At 34.4% G+C, this 25,498-nt stretch overlaps 1 protein-coding gene across 6 annotated transcripts in view; it reads right to left on the bottom strand.

Moving 5' to 3' along the window:
* Positions 1-25,498, bottom strand: part of PCLO (piccolo presynaptic cytomatrix protein) — a 353,058-nt gene that overhangs the window by 29,596 nt on the left and 297,964 nt on the right. For all 6 annotated transcript variants that reach the window (XM_036010675.1, XM_036010676.1, XM_036010678.1 and 3 more), the window contains 2 exons: positions 19,078-19,219; positions 13,213-13,286 (listed from right to left, as the gene is read on the bottom strand). In XM_036010675.1, coding sequence (XP_035866568.1) covers positions 13,213-13,286; positions 19,078-19,219 — 216 coding nt within the window. The remainder of the gene's footprint in view (positions 1-13,212; positions 13,287-19,077; positions 19,220-25,498) is intronic.

Below are 25,498 nucleotides of genomic sequence, written 5' to 3'. Positions count from 1 at the left end.
GTAACTCTATTCTTAATTTTTGAGCAACTGCTAGACTGTTTTCCATAGTGGCTGTACCAGTTTACATTCCCACCAGCAGTGAGTGAGAGTTTCTTTTTTTTTTTCACAACCTCCCCAACACTCACTATTACTCGTCTTGTTGATAACGCTTGTTATTATGTACTTGCCATTCTAACAGGTGTGAGATGGCATCTCATTGTGGTTTTGATTTGCATTTCCCCAATAGCTTTTCATATATCTGTATCTGTTGGCCATTTGTATGTCTTCTTGGGAGAAGTGTCTGTTCAGGTTCTCTGCCCTTTTTTAATTTTTACTTAATTTTATTTTTTTGATATTTGTTGTTTATGCTATTATAGTTGTTCCAATTTTGCCCCCCTCTACCAATCCCCCCACCACTCCCTCAGGCAATCTCCACACTGTTGTCCATGTCCATGGGTCATGCATATATCTTCTTTGGCTGCTCTATTCCCTATGCTGTACTTTCCATCCCCACGACTATTCTGTAGCTACAAATTTGTACTTTTTAATCCCTTCATCTTTTTCACCCATCCCCTGACTCCCCTCTCATCTGGCAGCCCTCAAAATGCTCTCTGTATCTATGATTCTGTTTCTGTTCTGCTTGTTTACTTTATTTTTTTAGATTCAGTTGTCGATAGATATGTATTTATTGGCATTTTTATTGTTCATATTTTTCATCTTTTTCTTTTTAAAGAAGGCCCTTTAACACTTCATATAATACTGGTTTGGTGGTGGTGAACTCCTTTAGCTTTTTCTTGTCTGTGAAGCTCTGTATTGGTCCTTCCATTTTTTAAGTGGATTGTTCATTTGTTTGGTGTTGAGTTGTATGAGTTGTTTATGTATTTTAGATATAAACACCTTGTCAGAGCTGTTTGCAAGTATCTTGTCCCACTGGGTTGATTGTCTTTTTGTCTTACTGGCAGTTCCTTTTGCTGTGCAGAGGCTTTCTAATTTGATATCGTCCTATTCATTTACTTTTGCCTTTACTTCCTTTGCCTTTGGGGGTCAAATTCATAAAATCTTCTCTAAGGCCAAAATCCATAAGTTTAGTACCTATATTTTCTTGTATGTAATTTATTATTTCAAATCTTACATTTAGGTCTTTGATCTATTTTGAACTCCTTTTTGTACATGGGGACAAATTTTAATTCATTTTCATTCTTTCATGTGCTTTTCCAATTTTCCCTGCACCATTTATTGAAGAGGCATTCTTTTCTCCATTGTATGTTTTTAGCTCCTTTGTCAAAAATTATTTGCCCATAAGCATGTAGTTTTATTTCTGGGCTCTCAGTTCTGTTTCATTGGTCTGTGTGTCTGTTTTCTGCCAATACTATGTTATTTTGCTTATCATTGCTCTGCAGTATATTTGAAGTCAGGCACAGTGATACCTCTGGCCTCATTCTTTTTCCTGAGGATTGCTTTGGCTATTCAGGACCTTTTGTGGTTCTGTGCAAATTTGATGATTATTTTTTGTTCTATGTCTTTAAAAAATATCATTGGGATTTTGATGGGTATTATATTAAATCTGTATGTTGCTTTGGGTAATAGGGGTATTTTAACTATGCTGATTCTTCCAATTCATGGACATAGAATATCTGTTCATTTCATTGTTTAGTTTTTCTAATCTCTTTTAATAATGCTTTGTAGTTATCAGTATATAAGTCCTTCACATTCTTTATTAAGCTTATTCCTAGGTATTTTCTTCTTTTGGTTGCAATTGAAAAGGGAATTCTTTTTATTCTTTTTTCATTTTTTTTTCTAAAATGTCATTGTTAGTACATAGGAATGCAGTGTGGATTTTTGTGCTTTGGTTTTGTATCCTACAGCTTTACTGTATTTGTTTATTGTTTCTAATAGTTTTTTGGTGGAATCTTTAGCATGCTCCAAATTTGATGATTATTACTAGCTTTCTAATTTTAATACTACTACTACCACATATACACAAATCTCCAAGCAATATGCATCATCTCAGCACTTCTCACTCCATTGGGTCCTAAGTCTGAGACATCAGACATCATCTTCTCTTCCCTGGATAACTGCAACAAATACCTGTCAGTTCCCCCTTCTCCCACCTCACTTCCCTTCAAAATATTCTCAGAAAATGTACCTTTTAAATGTAAGTGAGATTGTCTCCTTTGCTTGACTAAAAACCTTCCAATAGTGAGACATACCACTTTCAGTAAAAGGTAAAGTTCCTGAAGCGTTCTACAAGGCTCTTGTCCCCCTTGGACCTCATCACCTCCACACTCTTTCTTGCCACGCTGGCCTCCTTTTCCCCTAAATGCATGTGTGGCATGTTTCAACTTAAAAACATTTTATTTTGCCAGAACATTTTCCCCAGGTATCCACACAGCCCTCTCCCTCATCTACATCAGTGTTCACACAAGAGTCACCTTCTCAGTGAAGCCTTCCCAGACAAGACTATTTTCAACTTTTTTTTTAAACTACAGGAGTTCAGAATTGAGTGGCCCACACTCTTCAATTCACAGCATCCTGTACAAACACTCAATTAGCATTGTCACAGCAAAGATCCTTATTTGTTTGGTATTTAATTTTTTTTTCTTTTTAACTCACTAACTTCACCTCACTACTTGCTCAACCACAGGCACCCAATCTTGTATTTACTATAATCCTTTCAGTCAAACTCTGTATATTTATTCACATGAATGTGTACATAATGGTGTGGCCATAAAAATATCTAGCATTCTTTTGTATTTATTTTGAACTGAACTAATATTGTACTATAAATTTCTTATATTTAATTTTTCAATCTATTGATTTTATTACATGTAGATCTAGGTCATTTTTTTCTGACAGCTACATAATATTCCTTTGCCTGCATATAACGTATTTTATTTATCTGTTCCTCTACTAATGGATATATATATACTCCTCCAACATTTTCAACAATACAGTACTAGAAGGCATCATTTTCCTAATAGCTTTTAAATATTAACAAATAATTTATATTTTATTAGTACTATTTCATATTTTATTTTTGTCTTTAGCTTATAAAAACTAATATTTTTGTCCTTGAAGAAATAAAGGCTTCAACAATATAAGCTAAGAAATTATTTCATCTGTCTCTCTAATCCTTTCTTTCACCATCTCAGGAACATTTCAGCTCACAGTTTAGGGGAGGAAATAGAACTTTAAAAGAACATTACTATACAATGTGCTTGGTGCAATGATAGGGCACTGAGGAGACCTCCCTAACAGAGCCAAGTGGAGTGGGTCCCATGGACCTTCTTGGAATGAGAAAACTGAAGAATAGGTCTCAAAGGCTGAATAGAAATAGCCCAGGATAAAACCATGTAGGACAGGTGATTGCATTAAGAAAACAGCATGATTAAATGTAAGGAGAAGAGAAACTATAGAGCCTGTGTGGAAAACTACAAGCCATTTTGATATAACCAGGACACAGAGTAGAATACAGAACATGTCGGGAGATAAGCTGGAGAAGTAGAAAGAGGAGCTTCTTGTATTAAAACCTATCTAGAGTCTGTGGTTAATCTACACAATGTAATACTATGCAGCAGAAAAAAAAGAAGGAACTCCTCCCCTTAGAGACAGCATGGATGGATCTGGAGAGCATTATGCTAAATGAAATAAGCCAGGCAGTGAAAGACAAATACCATATCATCTCACCTATATGTGGAACTTAATCAACAAAACAAACAAGCAAGCAAAGTAGAACCAGAGACATGGAAATAAAGAACAAACTGACAGTGACCAGAGGGGAGGGGAGGTGAGAGCGGGGTAAGGGGGGAAAGAGAGGGAAGGGTCATGTCAAGGAACATGTATAAAGGACCCATGGACAAGGACAATGGCAGGGAAGGAAGGATTGAATGTGGGAGAAGGGTGTGCACAGGGCAGGGGAGAGCAATGGGGGAAAAATGGGGACAACTGTAATTAAACAACAACAAAAAAATAAAAATAAATAAATAAAACCTATCTAGAGCTTGGTAGTTGGTAAGAATCTATAGAAATGTTTTATACTGGAGAGTGACAAAGCCAGATTAGCCTGTGGCTATAAAAGGTGATTTTGAAGATGATGATATGAAGGTTTAGGGAGCAATTAGGACACTAGGAAGTTCTCCAGGTGAGATGTGATGAAAATCAAAAACTGGGCAATCAGGACGAACAAAGGGAAGGAATTTTAAAAAATATTTTAGAAGTAAAATCTCTAAGGATTCAGCAGTTGCCCAACTGTGGAAATGAGACAGAGATTTGAATAAAAATGCAACCAAACCTGAGATATAAAATATAGGAGAAGGAGGAGGAGGAAGAGTTTAAAGGTTAAGAGCTGTAGGATTCCCTTCTATCCTATAGCAAAACAAAACAAAAACTAAACTAAACTAAATTAAACTTTGATACATTTTTCCCACCCATAAATTTGCATTTAAAGTTTTAAGTTTTCTTTAAAATTTTATGTTGAAATTAGCAACAAAATATTCTTAATAAATTAAAATATTTATTTCTTTAAATAACATAATATTGTGCATTTTCATAATACACCTCCATGTTATCATGTCTGCCATAATAACAATTCAACCTAGATGGAATTCTAGGTAATACCTTGTCAAGAAGAATAGTTAGTTACTCTTTAGTTAATAAAGATATAATTTTTAGAAGCAGATCTTAAAATAACACAATCATACCATTTTATCTCATTTCATTCTCTTAATTTGTAATATAATGATTTTCCAGAACATTTTATTAGAATGTCTTATTTCGAATATATTTAAACATGTTATTAAGGAAAAATATCTATGAGAAGGAAATGATTAGTTAACTAAACTTAGTTGTATGAGAGTTTAACATATCAAATCAAACACTAGAGAAACCTCGATCAGAGATTGCTAATCCATATTCTCGAAGTCACAAGAAAAATACATTCTGCAAACAGATCATGTCCAGACCTCCAACATATCCACAAACCAATGAGCAACAGCTCATGTTAAATTTACTGAGGTAACCTCACTGCTAACTATAAGAAAACACACTGTAAATTGGCTGAGAAATATCACAGCAGTCTCAAAATCAAACTAAATTGAACAACTTGACCTAAATTTTGACCTGGCCAATTCACCATTAATTAAAAGGAAATGAACTCATACTATCAGACTATCAACAGTAGGGAACACTGGAAGTAAAAGCTATCTGTCTGGAAAGTAAATTGTTGACAAATGGGTCCTGTTCTTCTAGCCTCTTATCATAACTGGAGTCATTTTAAATGATCTTTCCCACCAATTAAAACAGTTAGAAGCCAAACTAGTATGCCCCTGCCTGACTCAGCACAGAACCATAGAAGAGAGACGTGGACTCAGATACTCCCGAAAAAAAAAAAAAAAGACTGCTTATTGATTTAAGCCATTTGACCAATAATCCTGTTTCTCTGGTTTAATGAAATGTTAGTGAATGAAAAAGTGAAGGTAAAGAGGGCAAAATAATAGCTCAGTTAACTCCGTTACTTTAGGAAATGGAGTATTTTGATAAATTTCATTTCTTCTGGTTCAAATAAATACCTTAATATTCCCAGAGAACTTTCTAAAATGCATGAATGAACATTCAGGACTTTTCAAATATAGCATTGCAACTTCTTTTGACTAAGCCTACCTTCTATACCTATGGTAGCATTCTGAATATTTGATTTCTTCAAATAATACCATTTTGAATACAATAAAAAAATTTGAACCCCACTGTCTTCAAGATACAGCCTGGAAGGTTTTTTGTGCTTTTTAAATTTTTTTTCAATTATAGTTTACAATATTATCTTGTATTCATTTCAGGTGTATAGCATAGCAACTGGACAATCATATATTTTACAAAGTGTTCCCCCTAATATTTCTGGTACTCAGCTGGCACCATACATATAGTTATTACCATATTATTGGCTATGGTTCTTGTGCCGTACTTTCCATCACCATAGCTATTTTGTAACTCCTTCATCTGAACTTGTTTGCCAGTGATTTTTGTCCTTACCTCAAAGTACACTGCACACACTAATCTGTACGTGGCAGGATCTGATTCATCAAACTTTCCATATGTGGAATAAGAGGTCTGTAGGGAACCAGTTTGTTTTAAATCTGGCAAATGTGACTCAGACCTGTATGGAAAATCTATAGGAGGAATGTGGTGGGCAGGACCCAGACCCTCAGACTGGGTTTTCCCATGGGAATCAGGCCTAGAAAATGCATACAGACTGTTACAGCTTGCTCTTGCTAAAACTCCCTCACCCTGGTCTGAAAAAGCAGCTGTTTATTGCCTGTCTTCAATGTAATTTCCAAAGCTTGTGTGAATTTTCCCAAGGATGGGGCTAATCAGCTCACCATGTTTCCTTTCTGCATTTGTTATTTTCATGACCTCGATTGTACCTAAAATAGACAACAATATTCTATGTAATAGATAATAAATCCTTTTTTGATGTAAGATATGAGAAAAACAATAAAAGCCTGTCCAGGCAAGAGTCGGTGCGCTCTCGCCTTTCAAGAAGTGCCTGCAGGACTCTCATTTTAGGAGAGTACTATACCTTCCCTTTCTCTCCACAGGACTGCTGCAGTCTGTGCATTTGTTTTCATCTTCAGTTACAACACGCAGACTCTGCTGGCCAGAATCTGCCCCAGAAGTCTGTCTCTGTCTCTATCTATGTGTGTGTGTCTCTCTCCATATACATACATGTACATATATACATGTACACACACAAAGTTGAAGCAAAATATGTATTCAACCTCATTCAAACTCTACTCATCTTTTAATTCATCTTGAAAATGTGCTCTCAAGTGCATACCATATGGTCTTTCAAAGCACAGCCAACTTCTTTAAAATTCTGTGAAGCATTAGGTTTGCATTTTATTATTTTCCCAGTTTCCTTATTTTATTGCTTTTACATTGACCTCTGTGGACACTTTTTAGTTTCTTCTTTTTAAATCATACTAGTGTTTAACTACTGATCAGTTACAAAGCCACCATAATTGCATCATTTCACTTCTATGATGCTAGTGCCCAAAGCTGCTTTACTTGCATTTTGATTCCAAACCATTTTTAGAACAAAGGCATCCTTTTCTTCTTCCTACGTAGCTCTCAGAGCTGTCTACTCCCTTTCTCCCACTGCTGCCTCCACATGCATTCTAGGCCTTATCATTTCTTGCACAGACTATTGAATTGCATCCTAACTTGTAACCTGACTGCCAATGTGATCCCTTATAATCCATCCTTTACAGCACCAAATCTGATTGTGTAATTTTCCTTCTTAAAATCCATCTATGGCTTCCAAATTGCTTATTTACAGCATAAAGACAGTGCCTGACATTTCATAAATTATCTGAACTGTGATGACCTTTCAAGACCTGCCTCTCTCTAGGACAGAACTTTGCCTCAATCATGCAGAAGTGCTAGGAGGTTCACTACTAATAGATACTCTCTCAAGTTCCTAAGGCTTTGAGCTTGAAGTCCTCCCTTGTTGAAAACTTCACCAGCCCTCTTTCAGGTAGACTACTTACTACTTTTGTTTCAAGAACTACCTTAAAAATTATTCCCTGCCAGGTAGTCTTTCTTCATCCAATCTCCATCAGGGTGCCTTAATATTCAATGTACATTCATTCACCTCTGTGATAACCCATCCCAATTGCTCATGAACCCAGGGCACTGGTCCTTTCTGCAGGAGACTCAGCATTAATCATCTTCTATAGATCCAGCTGGGCTTTTGTGAAAAAAGAAGCACAGCTAATAAAAATACAGTTACTACATTTTTAAGTAGACTCTGTAGTTTTTATTTGAAGCAATATCCTCTGAGTTCAGTTTCAGGGTGGTAACATCCTTAGTGAGCTGTACATCAACATAATTGGTTAACATAAAGGATTAATAACTTTTCAAGATGTTTGGGTATGGCATGTATATTCAAAGAATCTTAAGTTCTAAGACTGTATCTCAATATTTTTGTGTAAATATTAACTTGAATTTCACAACTATATGACCAGGCTTGATTTATTCTTCAGTCTCTATGGGTCTTGATTCAAAAATATTTGGGTGACACTTGATCCCTCTGTGCTAGATACTGGGAACATCATAAACATTATGATATCTATTCTAGAGGTTGTGAGGATTGGGGCCACCACATTTTTAAAGATGCCAGCAGAGGGCTTAGCAAGTAAATGGCAGTGTAATGTTGTGGTTATTTTTAAGGAGGATATATTGACTTTTTTGAGAAGGTGAGTCATATATATATATATATATATATATATATTTAGAGTTTATGTATAATTTATACAGTAGCAACAATTCATAATAAAATCCACAAGGTAAAAATGTGCAGCTGCTACTTAGTATTCCATAACACTGATGGCAGCTGTCTGGGCTTCAGAGGGCAGTGTGAATTACAGAAATCACACTGGTGTACTATTTCATGGATAAGTCTGCATCTATTTTAGATGATAAGTCTAAAATCGCATCTGTCTGGTGCAGAAAAATACTCAAATGCAAAACATGACTTGAGTAGATAGCAATTCTTTTTTTAAATAAAATATTCAAACAAGTGAATGCTTTTTTCCCTACAATCTTTATGGCTACAAAGCAAATAGAATATATTATTTTGGAGACAAGCCAGCAAACACTTAATAAAGAAGCACAGGTAATACACTTGCCTCAGAGAATATTATCTCATGTCTGTGTTACTTATCTGTCCAGCAGGTCCTTCAGGAAAAGTACTACTCGGTTGAGCAAGGTTTTGTGAACTGTGCTGAATTTTGTTTTGTCATCTCCAATAAAACTGGACTTAGATAATTTTTAATTTAAATATGGACTCCTTGAAAGATCATTCTTGACATCAGTGAAATTAAAAGAATTAGAAAAATACCAAAATAATAAAAGGAGGAGTGATATCTAGAAGACAAAAAAGATATCACATATTGAATTTGAAAACACCTTAGGTTAGTTAGAAATAGAGCGTGGAGAAAGGGAAATGTCTGGAAGGTGACGTGAATTTTTCTTTAAGAATAAGAGTGTAGCTATTGTCTGAGTTGTGGGAACTTTACCAGGAACTCATGCAGGGCAAGGACTGTGTTCCGTTCCGCACTGCATCCCCATCTCATCCCAGGGCCATTAACAACGGGTGGTCAGTGTGTGTTTGTGTAGTGACTTAAAAACAGTTGTCATTATGTTCTAATTGAGGGTCTTCCAGAGTGGTTTTCTATTTTTCTCTTTGAGGGTTAACTTATAAATAACCCAGATGAACAGGAAAAGAAAAGAAATTAAATGACTATTTTACATAGAGCACATGGATATGCCAATCTACAACCCCTTAGAGAGATACCCATTACTTACTCCTTCCCTTTTTCCTACTTAAAAAAAAAATACTTGGAGAAAATAATTTTAAAAACATCTTTGTGTGTGTGTTTATCAAAACAAGATAAAGTAGAGGACTCCAATACTGAGGCCTAGATTTTTACTAATTTAAAGCAGAAAGTCATTTCTGTTCTACACGGGTTTCATTGACTGTGTAAAATGTCTTTCTTCACCTAAAAAGGACTCATATAAATCACTGTTAGAGCTATATATATATAATATACATTTACATAAAATAGACATGAAATGCATGTTAAATGAGATTGTTTTGACTAAGATTTCCATTACTTCAATATAAATTGTTATGAATTTTCAAAAAAAAAAAACACCTTCCAGTAAGATACTGAATCAAATCTTATTCTCTGCCCCACCCCTCCACTGCCTCCTTAGTTAACAGTATTGGTGAGGTGCTTTCACACACTCAATTATTTGAAAACATTGCAAGTAGAGTTTAGCATATTTCTGTAATGGTAGAGGTTTATTTGTTTCTGGTCCATTGAAAATGGGAATTGAGTGATTAAATTCAAGCTTCCAAGATACTGAAGAAAAGAAATGATCTATTAGGGCTATTTGTTTTTAAATGAATGTAACCGAACAAATTAAGCCTCATACAAAGTTATGATTTTGATATCTGATGCTAACCTTGTGAACACCTGGTTTAGGAGAATAAATGGGTCAAATCAATTGCTATATATTATATGCATACTTGCCCACTAGCGACAAATAACACTATTAAATACCCCCAATAAAAATGTAGAAAAGAGACATATTGTCTTCCTTGAGGGCATTAGAGGTTTTTAACTAAATTAGGAAAATACAATTGGAAAGCCTAATTGATTTGATCTAAATCTTTAAGAGAAGTGGTCTTGTATAGCTCTCCCAACAAGCACATGATATTTTATCAGTTTTGACCAATTTCAGTTTCTTGGATAGGATTCAAATGGCTTTATCTAAAATCCACTTCTAATTTAATAATAGCTATAATTGAAAGGTTGTTAATCATGTGCCAAATGTAAAGATTAATTTCACTTCACATTTTGCACTTACTTAAAGTGTGTAAGTTAAACTTTTCATTAGTAGAGATAGTCCACAAGAGGATTATTATTTTCCACTATAACTTACATCAAAACCCTAGAACCTGACACTGAGCTCACATTCTGATACACTGAACTAACCTCATACTGGGTGAGTCACTGCTATAGAGAAGATAAAACATTGTTAGACAAAAATGACTAAGTGCAAAACATAGATTTTTAAAAAATCAGAATACTGAGTAAGTAGACTTGCTCAAAAAGTAGAATAAGAACATGACTATTTAGCATTAAAATTTTTCATTTACATGTTCAGCACTAAATTTCAATCCTGTACAATATGATTTTCTATATTCTATACACTATAATTCCAAAATAAAAATAAAAATTTATGAAAGCACTGTATAAAGGTGGTTACTTCAAATCTATGATATACTTTTGATTTCAAGTATGTTATCCTAGAGCATATTTTGTAGATAAATTTCCCTTAGAATAGACCAAAGTATTCATAAAATAAATTGCTTAAATGAATATTATAAAAGATCCAATGTAAAGAGGAACATTGGAATACCTACAATTTCAAGAAAACTGTACTAATCCATGAAGAGACTTCTATCCCCTTATACCCTGAAGAAGGATTAAAAGGGGGACAAATCCATTCAGGAAAATATATGATATCTAAAAACAAATTGAACAACTTTGTTTTGTTTGTTTTTATTTTCCCATGAATTAACTGTTTATATTGACTGACAACAAAAGGAAGTTTATGTATAAATTTTAAGATCAAAAGAAATGGGAAATTAAATAGCTAAAACTTTGACAAACAGCTCATGAATTGCTTCTCTGTACACTTGAATTCTAGAATCATATAAAATCAATGGCTATTACTTTTACATATATTATATTACTCAGTACTAATTCATTCACTCATGCTTGAAGTTAACTCTTAGAGGCAAGGCTTTCTGCTAAGTGCTGAGAAACCATAGGTCCAGTCTGAGAGCTGTTCAGATTTATGGAGGAGATGGGTAGGGAGAGAGGTAAATTTAAATCAAAGAACAATGATAACAAAATATGGAAATTATGGTATAAATATGCATTAATTTTGTGAGTGGTAGAAGCATGTAGGAAGAGGAGCAAAAATAGGGAAGAAGATGAATTAAGTTCAGGGCACAAGTAGTTGGATGTAACTATGGGATCTCCACACAAAATATTGTGCTGCCTGTTAGCTTGTGTACTTTCAGATGCATTCTAGGTCTTTCTCCTGCCCTCTTCTCAATGTAGCTGCTCCCTAGGCTGTTTCCTTGTCAATTGACTTCCAGCGGGATTTGATCAGGTACTGGAGAGACTGGGGACTGGGAGGAAAGGAGGCACTAGGATATTTCTCCCTATCTTGTCTGTCTCAAAATATATCTCTGGTGTTTGCTGTGTTGCTTCCCTGTTCCCCACTCCCAGATAGACAGATCTGTCCTGGTTGCAGCGATCCCAGCCTTCAGACTACAGGGACAGCAGCTTCTTTCTGCTACCTTACTATATACCCTGTTTCATTTTTAGTCTCTTCTATGAGTGATAATAATTGCCACATGTAAATTTACTTGAAATACTCAGAGTGGTTTCCATAGATTTTGGATGGTAGATTTGGGACTAATCAATCATTGATGAGTTCATGCAGAGAGGCTGGGTAAATGGACTGGTGGATTGCGGATGGAACCCTGAGGAATATGGCAATAGAGAGAGGAAACACGCACAGTCTTTGAATAAATCCAAAATTTTTTTTAGTATAACCAAAAAACAATAGGATATCTACTTAGTTCCACGCGGCACCTTGGCCATCCCTTGGACCCAGCAGTTGTCAGGTGAGGTTTCTGAAGACACAGAGATCAGGCCACCAGTTCGGTACCAGGACCAGGTTTGAAACCCAAATTTGGGTTTCCTATTTCCCTGTCTAGGGTCCTTGTGATCCTGTGCCTTTAATCATTGCTTTTAAATAGCATGTGATTTGGCATCATTTTCCTGGGTTCACTTGCTCTTATCCTGTATGATGTTTATACTTCCATTTCTTTTTATGTAAAATAAGTACATGGTATTGTTTCTCTATATAGGTAGTTTTAAGAAATGCATGACATAATACATCAGAAGTACTTAGAATAGTGTAAAATAATAAGTATAGTTAAAATTATTGAGGGGTTGGTGCAATTTATTCAGCATAACAGTACTACTGGATATTATCACATTATTATGAAAGATAAGCCAGTGGTTGTGTGTCTTGCAGATACTGGTTATGTGTTTGCTAAAGTTAAGGGTGTTTTTTTTTTTTTTGCATTTGTAAGAACCTTACCATTTGTTCAGTGGAGCCAAATTTAGTTTCAAATTAGGTTTTCACTTTAGAAGTTAGTTTAGTAATTATTTTTTTGTAAAAAAATTTTTACACCATTAGTTTCATCTTAGCTCTGTAATAGAGCTAAGAATTTCTATTGACTCAAATGACCTTTCATTATTTATTTTTATTAGCATGATATTTTAAACAACAAAGTTTTAAAATTTGAAGGAGATATTTCTTTTTCCTGAGAGTCTTCATCCTGTCATCATTCTCTTTCTTCTTTCTCTTTTAAAGTTCTCACACCCAAACACTGGAATGTTAAATTACAAGTGAGGATATTGGAAAATTGTTAAATGAAGTTATAAAATCATTCTAATTTAAATGAATTATTTCATAGTGATTTTGCCATTAGTACTTAAAAATTAACCACCATAAAGAAATCAAAACACTTCCAGGGTAGTGTATAGATTCAACCAAAATCCAGCACCATGAACTTGAACTTACCTTCCGGGTCTGCCAGTCCCACTCCTACTCCTGACTGTTTCACAGGCTCTTGCCCGTTCTGCCCCATCTTCCCTCTGTATATAAAGAAAATCAAAGATTACACTATTTTTGGTTATGCTTTCCTAAATGCCAGCGAGGAGGCCAAGACTGCAAAAATAGAATGACATTATATATTCAGATCTACAGTAAGTTACTTGAATGGCAAACATAAATGCAATAAATTGCTCTACATAATGTTAATTTTATTTTTTTACTCCTTCCTCACATACATCATGTTAATTTTAAAATGGGAACTCATTTATTATTCCTACACAGTCCAAACTAATACCTCAAAATTCAGTGTCTTATTTGTTGACTCACTTATTAAAGATCAGACTAGCATGAAATTTTCAATGCTTTAGAATTTGAGGGTGGTTATTTTCCACTTTAAACTCAAAAATGAGAAGGGTTTTTTATTCCTTTACTCTTAGTTATAATGAGTTGTACAGATCTGTTGGTGAAAAGGAAAATTCTGAATTAATAGCATAAAATAATACCGTAATAACACAAGTTTTTATTTCACTTACTGGCTTCCTTTCAAATTCTTCCTGTATTTTCAGCTGTGTGGAGCATACTGGCTTTTGAAGTCAGTCTGCTTGGTCTCTGTTTCAGCTTTGCTGTTTCATGCTACTTGTCACCTAAGGCAAGTCTACATAATTTGGTGAAGACTATTTCTTGTTTTGCAATGTTAGGACAGTAGCATTAGCTACCTTCTGGTTATGAGAAAACTACGTGGAAAGTACTATAATAAAGTGCTTAACGCTGGGCTTGAAACATCATAAAATTCAATAAATATAAAGTGTTAATGGTAGGCATGCATGTAATTGCCTTAGAATTCAGCCAGAGCCTGCTACTTACTTTTAGTTTCAGACTCAGACTTGTTGGAAAGCCAACTGGATAATTTATAATAGTTTGAGCACTGTGGGTTTGGAATATTGATAATGTAACAGCCAAAAGACTAGGCCATTTCTCTCTCTTTAGTCAGAAGAAAGCTACGTACATAAAAAATTTTGGAATTGCCTTCTATGGACATATATAAAATTTCTAAAAACTGAAATAAAAACGCAGTTAAAAGGTACTTGAACAAAAGAACATCTTGATAATGTGCTTTCTAGACAATAATTCTAACATAGCAGGAGTTAGTAAAAATTCTTACTTTCACAAAAATATTTGGTTTGCCGAACTCACTGAAAATGTAACCATACTTATTTCTTAAGAACCTAATTATACCATATTGCCCAAAGCAATCTACATATTTAATGCAGTCCCTATCAAAATACCAATGGCATTTTTCACAGAACTAAAACAAATAAGCCTAAAATTTATACTGAACCACAAAAGACCCCAAGTAGCCAAAACAATATTGACAGAAGAAGAATAAAGTGAGAGGTATTATACTACCTGATCTCAAACAATATTGATGGTTGCCAGACTAGGGGCGGGTGGAAATTGATGGATGAGTAGAAAAGATGAAGGGAGTAAGAAGTACAAATTGCCAGTTGTAAAGATATTCACAGGGGTGTAATGTACAGCATAAGGAACATAGTTAATGATACTGTAATATCTATGTCTGGTGTCAGGTGGGTCCTGGCTTCATCAGGGTGATCACTCCATAAGGTACATAAGTGTTTAATCACTACATTGTACACCTGAAACTAATGCAATATTGTAGGTTAATTATAATTCAAAATAAATTTTAAAATAATCTAATTATATTTTACTTGAAAACTGCTGTAAAGATCGTTTTTCTAAAAGTGGTTCTGCACACAACGAAAGAGGAACAAATGTAATTCAGAAATTATTTTATCTCAAAAGCCATTACATTGCTCCATTTTGACAATTCTAATCAAAGGTTTAGACACAAGTTTTTTTTTGTGATTATGTGAAACACAAAATGCGTGCAAAACATTAGAAATTATATACACACATATACATTTATTTTGGTATATGGTGTAAAAAAGTGGTCGGTCCAATTTCATTTTTTGTTTGTATCTGTCAAGTTTTGGCAATACCACACCAAAGAGACTATATTTACCCTATTGTATATCCTTGTATTCTTTGTCATAGATTAATTGACCATACAAATGAAGATTTCTGGGTTCTCTATTCTATTACATTGATCTATGTATTGGTTTCTATGCCAGTTCCACACCATTTTGATTATTGTAAATATGTAGTAATTTTTTTGTATGGGGCAAAAGTAGGTTTACAGTTATTTATGTGGACAATACAACAATTATTAATAATAATACAAGAATAAACTGTGTTTTGCATACTCACAACTGCAAACCTACTTTTGTCCTACTTTGTATTCATATGCAGGCTATGCATATACACATATGCATTTACATACACATATACACATATGTATTTATATATATATACATATGCATACACATATAGAATATAGCCTATACAGATATTCATATGTATATGCATAAATATACATATGTATACATAGATATACTCTATATGAATATATACAAAAATGACTACAAATCTACCATAAAAAACACAACAGGGTAAATGCAGTCTCTTTAAAAAGTGGGGTTGGCAAAACTGGACAAATAGATGCAAAAAATGGAATTGGAACACTTTTTTCATATTATGTACCAAAATAAACCCCCAAAAGATTAAAGGTTTAAATGAAATTATAAAACTTATAGAAGAAAATGTGATAAACTCTTTGACATCACTCTTAGTGATACCTTTCTAGGTATAGCTCCAAGAACAAGGGAAAGAAAAGAAAAAAAAAACAAATAGGACTACATTCAACTAAAAGGTTTTTGCACAGTGAAGTAAAACATTGATGAGATAAAAGACAATCTAATGGGAGAAAATATTTGCAAATGATACTTCTGATAAGTGGTTAATACAAAAAATACGTAGGAACTCATACAACTTAACACCAAAATAAAAAACAATCCAATTAAAAGTGGGCAAGAGGACACAGAGATTGCCAACAGACATAAAACATTCTCAACATCACTAAGCATCAGGGAAATTCAAATTAAAACCAAAATGAGATGTCACATCATCCCTGTCATAATGGCTGTCATCCATAAATCCACAAATACCAAGTGCTGGCACATATGGAGAAAAGGGAACCCTCATACACTATTGGTGGGATTGTAAATTATTGCAGAGTCTATGGAAAATAGGACTGAGATCCCTCAAAAAAATAAAAATAGAGCTAACATACCATGTAGTAGTTTCACTTCTGGGTATTTGGTTGAAGAAAACAAAAGCACTAAATTGAAAAATACATAAGGGGGAACCTCCTCCCTTACAAAAAGAGAATTATCTTCTGGAGGGTGGGACCTTTCTAGTACAGCCTTTCCCTGCTAGGTGATTGTTCTAGAAACCCATCTGTATGAGTGTACTAGTTGGAGTTTTTGTGAGAGGCTGTGTTTGGCTTCAGTGACTTTTCTTTTTAAGACTCAACGTGTTTGCCCATTTCATGCAGGGTGATTTACAAGTGCACCGGCCCACACCATGTTGAGTGCTGAGCAGTGTTTGACCAAAAATGGCATGACGCCCATACCCCACCCTTCCCTCTTCATCCCATCTCCCTCCAAGCACCTTTTTGTTTTCCCCAATGACGTGCAGTCATTGCTTCTAATGAAAACTGATTTTAACATTAGAAACTTAGCTAAAATGTATATTAAGTGCATTTCCATGATTGTATAGAAATTTTGGCAGCATTATGAAGCTAAATGAAGTAAAAAAAAAAAGTACCCATGAATTGTGTGAAGGATGCAATTTTTCTGAACTCTCAATAAATAATCTTCAGCTCAGAAGATTCTCACTATAGAGTTTATAGATTATCTTCATTACTCAGTCACCAAATATTTACTGAGCACTTATGTTTGCCCAAGCAACAACTGTGTTAGACACAAGGGGGTATATAAAAACACTACTAAATTCTGCCTTTCCATATGTGTCTTCTGTAATGCTTTACAAAAGGGATTTTAGGTTGTGCTCATATGACAGAACAAGAGCATCCTAGGCAGTTTTGAAAGACTTTGATTTACAAGCAAAATAGGAAAATGGGGAAGAAATAAAAACTGGAATCTGGTATGTATTAAAAATGCATAATCTACTTCTATTTCAGATATTCAATATAAAGGAAATGATACAGTTTACTCTCCAAAAGTTGTAACTGTATCAGCAGTGCTTAATTAGTACCTTGAAGGCAAGGATAAATGGCAAAAGTTGTTATGAGATGTACGATGTGAAACCTTTTTAATTCATATGATATTTGCAATTTATAGAGAGGAATTTAATGAATTTGCTAAAATTCTCTTCAAATTGGATCACTAGGGGCCAAGGACGAATGAAGTTAGACTTCTTTTAGAAATGATTTTCAATAAAAAAACAAGTGATTAAAATACAAATAATTTTATTGATCCATGGCTAAGTCTTAAAAAATAAAAGACAGACATGTGATCCAACAAATGCTCAATTTATGTAGGAAAAATATAACTTGAAAATCACAAAATAAGCACATTTTCTATGTACAGATACATTTCCCCCATCATTTTGCTTTTTGTAGATTGAGCCATTATCTAATATGAGTACTATTCTGCAGATCAAAATGAAAGCTTATGTAAAAAACCCTTGACATTAAAACAATAAGAAATAGAAATTCCACTTCCAAGAAAGTTTCACTCAACTTTGAAGAAAATTAAAAAGACCTTTTAACAGGCTTCCAGCCCAGGGGTCTGCAAGGTCTTTCCGTAAGGGACAGAGAGCCAACCGTGTGAGTGGTCTCCTTTGAAGGGTTTGCCTGTTGCAATCACTCACGATTGTCCCTGTTGTGTGAAGTGGCATTAGCAACACATAAAGGAATGGGTGTGGCTGGCTTCAAATAAAACTTTATGAGCCTAAAATTTCAATTACATATGATTTACATGTGTCATGAAATGCTATTCTCTACTGTTTTTTTCTTTTTAAAACATGTAAAAATTCAAAAACTATTTTTAACTCACAGATTGTACAAAACCAGATGGCAGACTGGATTCACCCTGGCCTAGATTCTGGATCTATATGGACCAGCAGTGTTTTTGAAAACCCGGAAAATTACTACTGGGGAGGAGAACGGAAGGTCTAAATGTTTCAATTTTTATATTGGAACAGACATAACCTAAATATTTATCTTGGATATTGCTGAATTCTGCCACCAATATGACTAAACCTATTTTAGCATATTCTAAACAAGAAACTAGTTTTAATTTGATTTACAACACAATTTATTTTGAGGCTTCACATATTGTAAACAAGCTTTATTCCAAGAATATCTACTCAGGGTCCTATGTACTACATGATATTTGTTCTAGAGAATACGAAAACATTCAAAACCTTTGATTTTACTTGTAGTGAGATTTATGGTATAAAAAGATGTGTGAGGAGCCCGGTGTGTTATCTACTTCAAATATGAGTTCTTTAAATATGTTTAAATCTCTCCTGATTCACAGTAAATGAATCTATGTTTATTTCAAATAACAGTAATGTTTGTTTGGTCATTATGTGATTAAAGCACAACTCAGCCTGGCTAATCAGATTTTTTTAATCAGTTTTTCTACTAAATACAAATTGTACTAATTAAGTAATGCTGATAGTGACCAGCATTCATCCTTAGAATTAACTAAATTAATCCGGTCTTTCCTGAATAGTCTATTATTTATGTAAGCATGAACAGTGGAAGTGCTTCAGGGACAATGACTCAGAATTGGATAATTATCTGGTTATTTCCTGTTCAATGTTAAGAAGAGCTTACTCATGATGCTGTTAGCTTTGTAGTGAGAAAAAAAAAGAACCACTTACATCCTTGGAATAGGAAATAGATTAGTCTCCCCTGCAGTGCTGCTGCTTCCTTCACTGTCCACGCTATACCCACTGCCAAAGCTGCTGCCCGAAGAGCCGGTGGACACGGAGCTTTCTGCAGGCCGGTGATTGGTAGGCTTTGCTGCATGGTGTGGGAAGAGTCAACACCACAGTCAATCAGTGATGCTCCCAGTGATCTCCAAATGCAGAATTATGCATTTTCTTCATTTACACGTATAAAGAAACAGCTCTAGCAAGAACTCCACATTTCTTAACCTGCCTTTCATTTTGTTTTCCTTAAGGGATAACCTACAGTGGCAACGCTAGCATACAGGATTGCTTTATTGGACATAAAGGAAAAAATAATCACTTTTAGGGATAAACCATTATTATATTTTTAGACTGAGTTAAACAGTATATAACTATTCTACTATTGTTATTTTTGGTTTAATTGTACAGTACTGCAATAATGATATGGCAAGCAAATATGAATTTTGGCTATTTCATGGAGAAAGGAATTTAGAGAGAGTTGGGTAGATAAAAGCAGCAGGATAAGGAAAGATTGCTTAATTATTTCCATGTTTATCTAATAATCTACTTTTCTGTTGAGAAGTGAAGATGCAAAATAGAACAAATGATTTCAAGAAGTGATTGAAAATTTTGTGCTTGTTTGTATGTAGCTCTACCGTCTTCAGCAGGTTACTCAATTTGAAAACATTTGTTTCCTTTACGCATTTCTTAGTTTGTGACCAGCACCTATTTTTAAAATTTCATGAGTTTGATTTTTTTTTGGATATAAGAATCCATGTTTCCATAGAAACATAATACTTTTGTGCTGTAATTTATGCAGTAGGAGTACAGTACTAATATTATTAGTGGAGTTCTAGGTTAGAGGAGATTTGGGGGGACTTTTGATGTAAAAAGAAGAGAAGGTAAGTGTTTCCTCTCATTTTTGTAGAGAGAAGATTCTCCAGGCAAATATTAAAATTGTTATTTATTCTCTTCCATCTGGTCAGAGTTTGAGAGCATGAGCTTTGGTCTTACTGATGTGGTTTTGAATCCCAACTCATTTTGTAGGAAACCTAAGAAGTCTTAATTTCCTTATTTGAACATAATGGGGTCAGCAATGCCTATCTCATAAGCTTGTGCCTACGAGGAGTGAGAGAAAGGAAGAGCCTAGTGACTTACTCTTCTTCAATGTGCCATACCCCCTAGCTCTCATCAATGGCTGTTCCCTACTGTCCTTGAGTGTACCTAGTCCCCAACAGTAAATTTGCCTGGGTTCTCTTCTAATTCTGGACTGTTCTAGGCTACTAAGCTAAGGGTCTCTCTTTCATGGATACATCTCTGATCAATCAAAAGTTCTGTGAGCAGTTGGGATAGATTCATACTACTGGATGAATAGTTGCTAATTTTTTAACAATCCTTGAATATGGACATAATTCTTAAGGAACTACATACAAGCACAATGACTTTGATGTGGTGGAATTTTAATGTAATCAATATAACCAAATGACATGAAAATACAGAGATGAGGGAAACCAGGTAGGGGCAGGAAATGTAGGTCTCAGGGAAATCAGGATTGAGTCTTGCAAAAGTTTTAGCTTTTTCCTTATTTCAGGACAACATATTCTCTGAAGCTGCCAGAAAATTTTATATCTCTTCCAATGATAGTAGAATCGCTTTCTCAGAATAGGGGGAAAAATAGAAATATTTGTTAGTCAATTACCTATCGGTGTCTGTAACTGGAAACAGCTATTTAGAAAAAGGCTTGAGTCTTGTCAAATAGCCAGTGATAAATGAATTACTAGTAACCCATAGGACTAGATTTGCAGGAACAGAATGTTTGTTTAATATTTTTTCAATTTATTCAGAAGGAACCCAAATAGTGTAATAGATGTTAAACATTAAAAAAATACGTTAAAAGTGGAAAGATATTGACTGATATAAAATTATTAACAATTATAAAGTAAATGATTTAATTAACCACATAATAAGTCAGATTAGTCAACTGATTATAAACACAGGAAAGCTGTCACATATTTTGATTGTCATATAATCCAACCAACAAGATTGTTTATAATTTTAGTATAATACTGAATAAAAGACTTTAATTTCATTGACTGGAAAATCGCAATATACTATTTTCAAAGACAAACCTTAATTAATAAATAGTATTTGTAAATCAATGTATTTTTACTAAATTAAAACAATTTTCACTCCAAAAACAATCTTATAATGAATCAAAATAGCTACATTATAGAAAGGATGCCTTATTTACATTTAAAAATATTAAATCTTTCTTTTTGGAATTTTGATTTTACCTGATATAATTTCTAGTTCTATTCCCCTTCTGGGAAATCTGAGATGTGCACAGAATGCAAAACAATGTAAGGAAAAAGGAGGAAGATTAGAAACACAGGGTCCGGCCAAAGTGAGGCTTGCATGAAAGTGGTCAGTATGGTATGTGAATGTCTTGCATGACACGGACAGCAATTTGAACATTTTGCCTAAAATGTCATATGGTGAGCTTGAGTGTGATATTGTTATATTATGGAATTACATGCTTATGATTTTGTAATAAAAGATTTTGCAATTAAAAGGGGGGCATTATTTGGGCTGGACCCTGTATATTTAAGGAAAGACAGTTCTTTCATCTTATCTAGGTGAATAGGAATCTCCTTTGGAAAAGCCTTGCAAATGCTGTTCATTTAAATGCAAACAAATGACATTTTATAATAATATGAAAAGAAAGAAAACTAAATCTATGGAACATTTACAGGTATTGGAATAAGTCTTAGCTACCTAACATCTTTGCAAACAAAATTACATGTAAGGTTGAGTCCAAAGAAATTTTGGGTAGTTAAAAGCTAGGTAGCTAATCTAAATAAATATGGGTGTTTGGTATTATCTTAGCAAAACATCTGGTGCTTGATTGAATTTTTAATTCTTAATCTGGTATGTAAATGTAGGGTAGAATCAGATAGCCTGACATTCAGTTTTTGAAAATAAATTCAATTAAAATGTAGAATGGACCTTCACTTTTTACCAGGCCATATGTATCACAGCATAACAGTCAGTCAAACTCTTCAGTTTGCTTCTAAAAGTCCTTTATCATCTGTTCCTTTCTGAATTTATCTCCCATCCATAATTCTTCATGTGCTTTCCCTGGAAGCCCACTCAGACCATTCAGCCTGACTCCCTTTAGTTTGGTTTTCCTTTACCTGAACTTGACTGAGGCTGTCTTTCCAATTTTGTTATGCTTCCTCTGTGCCTGTCACTTTTTCATATCGAAATGACTCTAATCAGTAGAGACCCTGCTTCCTGCACTTGCCTCATCTCACCAGTCAGAAGGGACCGCTCCTGTACCTGTGCTCTCAGCACAGGTCACGTATCTTTCCTTGACAATTACTGCTTTCATCTTTGATTGTAGTCATTATATTCATGTCATTGTTCAAAGAACAGCCTGTGTTTTCTCCAGTGCATCCTTCTTAAAAGCTTATCCTGGGACTATGCTACAGCAACATTTAATAAAATAATAATAATAAATTAATAATTGTTTCCCTTAACCAAACAGCTAATGCATCTAAATGACTTAGAAATATTCATATTATCCAGCTGTGTGTTTTATAGAAATTATCAATTTGCCATCAAGGGCAGCTTCAGTCTGTCATACTATACAGAAAAATGTGATCATTCAACTAGATGTTTTGTTTTCCCCATCCCCACAAAAGTGGTAATTTAAAGAAATGTTTAATGGTAATACACTAAACATGAGAACATAGCTTTGTGAACTTAAAAAAAGTTAATAACAGACCATGGATATTATATACAAATATTTAGAGTGGAATGACAATAGAGAATGATATGTAGAGTGACGTTCCAGGGGAACCACAAGAAGGCGCCATTGCAGACACCAGTGCTTGTTAGTTCCACTTCTTGTCTTTGCATTTCTATGTTCTGAAGAAAATATTTTAAAACATTAAAACTAAATATGACTTTCCATAATTTTTAGATTTCAAAATTAACAATTTAAAAATATTTTACCTCTGCACTCTTCCAACTCTTCATCAGAGTTCCAGAAATCATGGGCCTATCATGCGTGGATATGTTATGTGCCTGTGTATCACACATGAGGAATGCGTATTTTTCAGAAGGATCGAGGTTTATTTAACAATAGGGCATTTCTGGAGACTACTTTTTCATGCGTACTTTCTTTGTGGATTCTTATTTGTCCTGTCAAGTAAGTAAGCATATGATAGAATGAGCGTGCTCTGAGAGAGGGGGCACCTGGTCCCTAGAGGAATAAATCCTAGGGTGCTGAATCATTTTTGTGACTCAATTATTGATGGGGCATTTCGGGTAAACAAATTTTATCTTCTGTGAGGCAATGTAATCTGCTTTAAATTATTTCTGTGACCTCTTCATTTTCTCCCAATGATAGATAGTTAGACATCATTCTGTTGTATTACTCCACTGTGGCTAATCTTAATTAAACTTAATAGTGTCTCTTTGGCTGCACATCTGTCTTCAATTAGTTTGCTGTGTCTTTCTTCCCCCGGCCACTACGCTTGTACTTAAAAATGCAGAACTATCACTGTACCTACCACACGATGGCAGCGCTGTGCTCAAAATCCGCAGATCGGAATTGAAGACAACTTTACAATGTGGAACCATGGAAATTAAAAGCTGGTCAGGACTCCAGAGATAACCTGCTCCTGAGCCCTGTTTTCGCCTATAGAAAAACTAAGTCCTGGAAAGATTAAGTGACTTGTTTCAGTTTGCTCATTAATAAGGACACAAAGAGAATCAAAACTAGAAAATCCTATCTACTTTTCTATCGCATCCAATTATGTCAGATAAAGTTTACGAGGTCTCTGCCTACCTCAAAATTCATGCTAGGAAAGTATAGAACCTTGCTGCCTGTGATATTCTGTCATTGGTTTTATATCCTTTGGTTCCACTCAAAACTACTGTCAAATATTTCAAGAATAACTTATAATGCAGGTAGCCTGCAATTTCCCAATCACTTGGTTGATACAATTTTAATATTATACTCATAAGTACACTCTATAGGATTTAAGGTCAGCTACTTGAAATTGAAAGAAATTATTTAATAATTATTTTGTTTATTCCAATTGTTTAATGATGAAACTGAAATAACCATCTAACTATATTAGGAATTATGTATTTAGAGCACGTAGTATTTCTTTTTCTTTAGCCATCTTTAACTTTGCTGGTATTTACTTCTATCCTCCCACTGCCACTGCCTATCTTTCCCACTTTATCCATCAGTCAGCACCCTGTTGTTCCTGTTACTAAAGAGACTGCAGTTTTATCTCATTTGTTGATTTGAGTGTGTACCTGCAAATGAGTTTTAAGTTCCATAGTTAACAGCATTGTTTGGTAGATTTTCCCTTTAAATTATGTCCAATAACTTTTTAAATATGTCCTATTGAAGTTCAGGGATATTACAAAGAGATGTGCATCTTGTAAGAATTTTAGAAGTTGTATATGTTTTTCTAACTTGACCAGTATATTCATTATCCATTTTGGAAAGATTTAAAATAAATCAGATACTAGAAAAATGGCAGACGTAGTAGTGTTCACATACTCCTAAATTATACCTTTTCACAGATAAAAACATTGAGAACAGGTAACTCTGCCTTCTATATCAGTCATCTGTAAACTTTGGTATGTTGGGGGTGGCAGATGAAGAAAGTTGAAATATTTTGTAGAGGTTTTCACATGCTCTCCAAATACAAGTTTTCACAGATAAAAATATTGAAAATAGACAACTCTTGACTTCTAGGTCGTTTGGAAACTTTGGTATGTGGAGGTGGCAGACAAAGGAAGTTAAAATATTTTTTATTTGAAAAAGTATTTGTTAAGAAAATCAAAGACATTAAAAACATAACAAACCATGAGAAATGGAAAATGAAGTATCTTTTTCCTTATAAAAATCAAAATGTCTTTTCTCAGCATATTCCCTGTTCACATAGTAGCACTGTTCAGAGAGGGAGACAGGACCTCACTATTTCTACGTTACAGGAAAGGTGGCAAAGCTCTCAATCACGTTCACACTCTTTCCTCTCCATCCACACCGACTTTATGATTAAATTGTTCATGGAATTCTAATGATCAGTTTAATAATCCGTTTTTACCTATCAGTAATTCCCAAGTATCCCACATGTTTCCTATTCACTCGTTCTCTGTCTCTGTAGGTAACAGACAGCTTCAATGATTACTCGGGGAACAGAAGTAATTGCATGCAACTTCAACTTAATGGGTGTTTGGAAAAGAGAGTGAAGTGAGTTTAACTAATGACATGGTGGATAGAGGTTTCTCTTATGTAAATATATGTGATGGCTCAGTACACTGCAGCCCTTGCATTTATGCTATAATGTTGCCTTTTAGTTGC

Source organism: Phyllostomus discolor, chromosome 10, assembly GCF_004126475.2.
Source record: "Phyllostomus discolor isolate MPI-MPIP mPhyDis1 chromosome 10, mPhyDis1.pri.v3, whole genome shotgun sequence".
NCBI classification, from domain to species: Eukaryota; Metazoa; Chordata; class Mammalia; order Chiroptera; family Phyllostomidae; genus Phyllostomus; species Phyllostomus discolor.
Note: the sequence above shows the minus strand (reverse complement) of the source record. Positions and strands in the feature narration are given on the sequence as shown.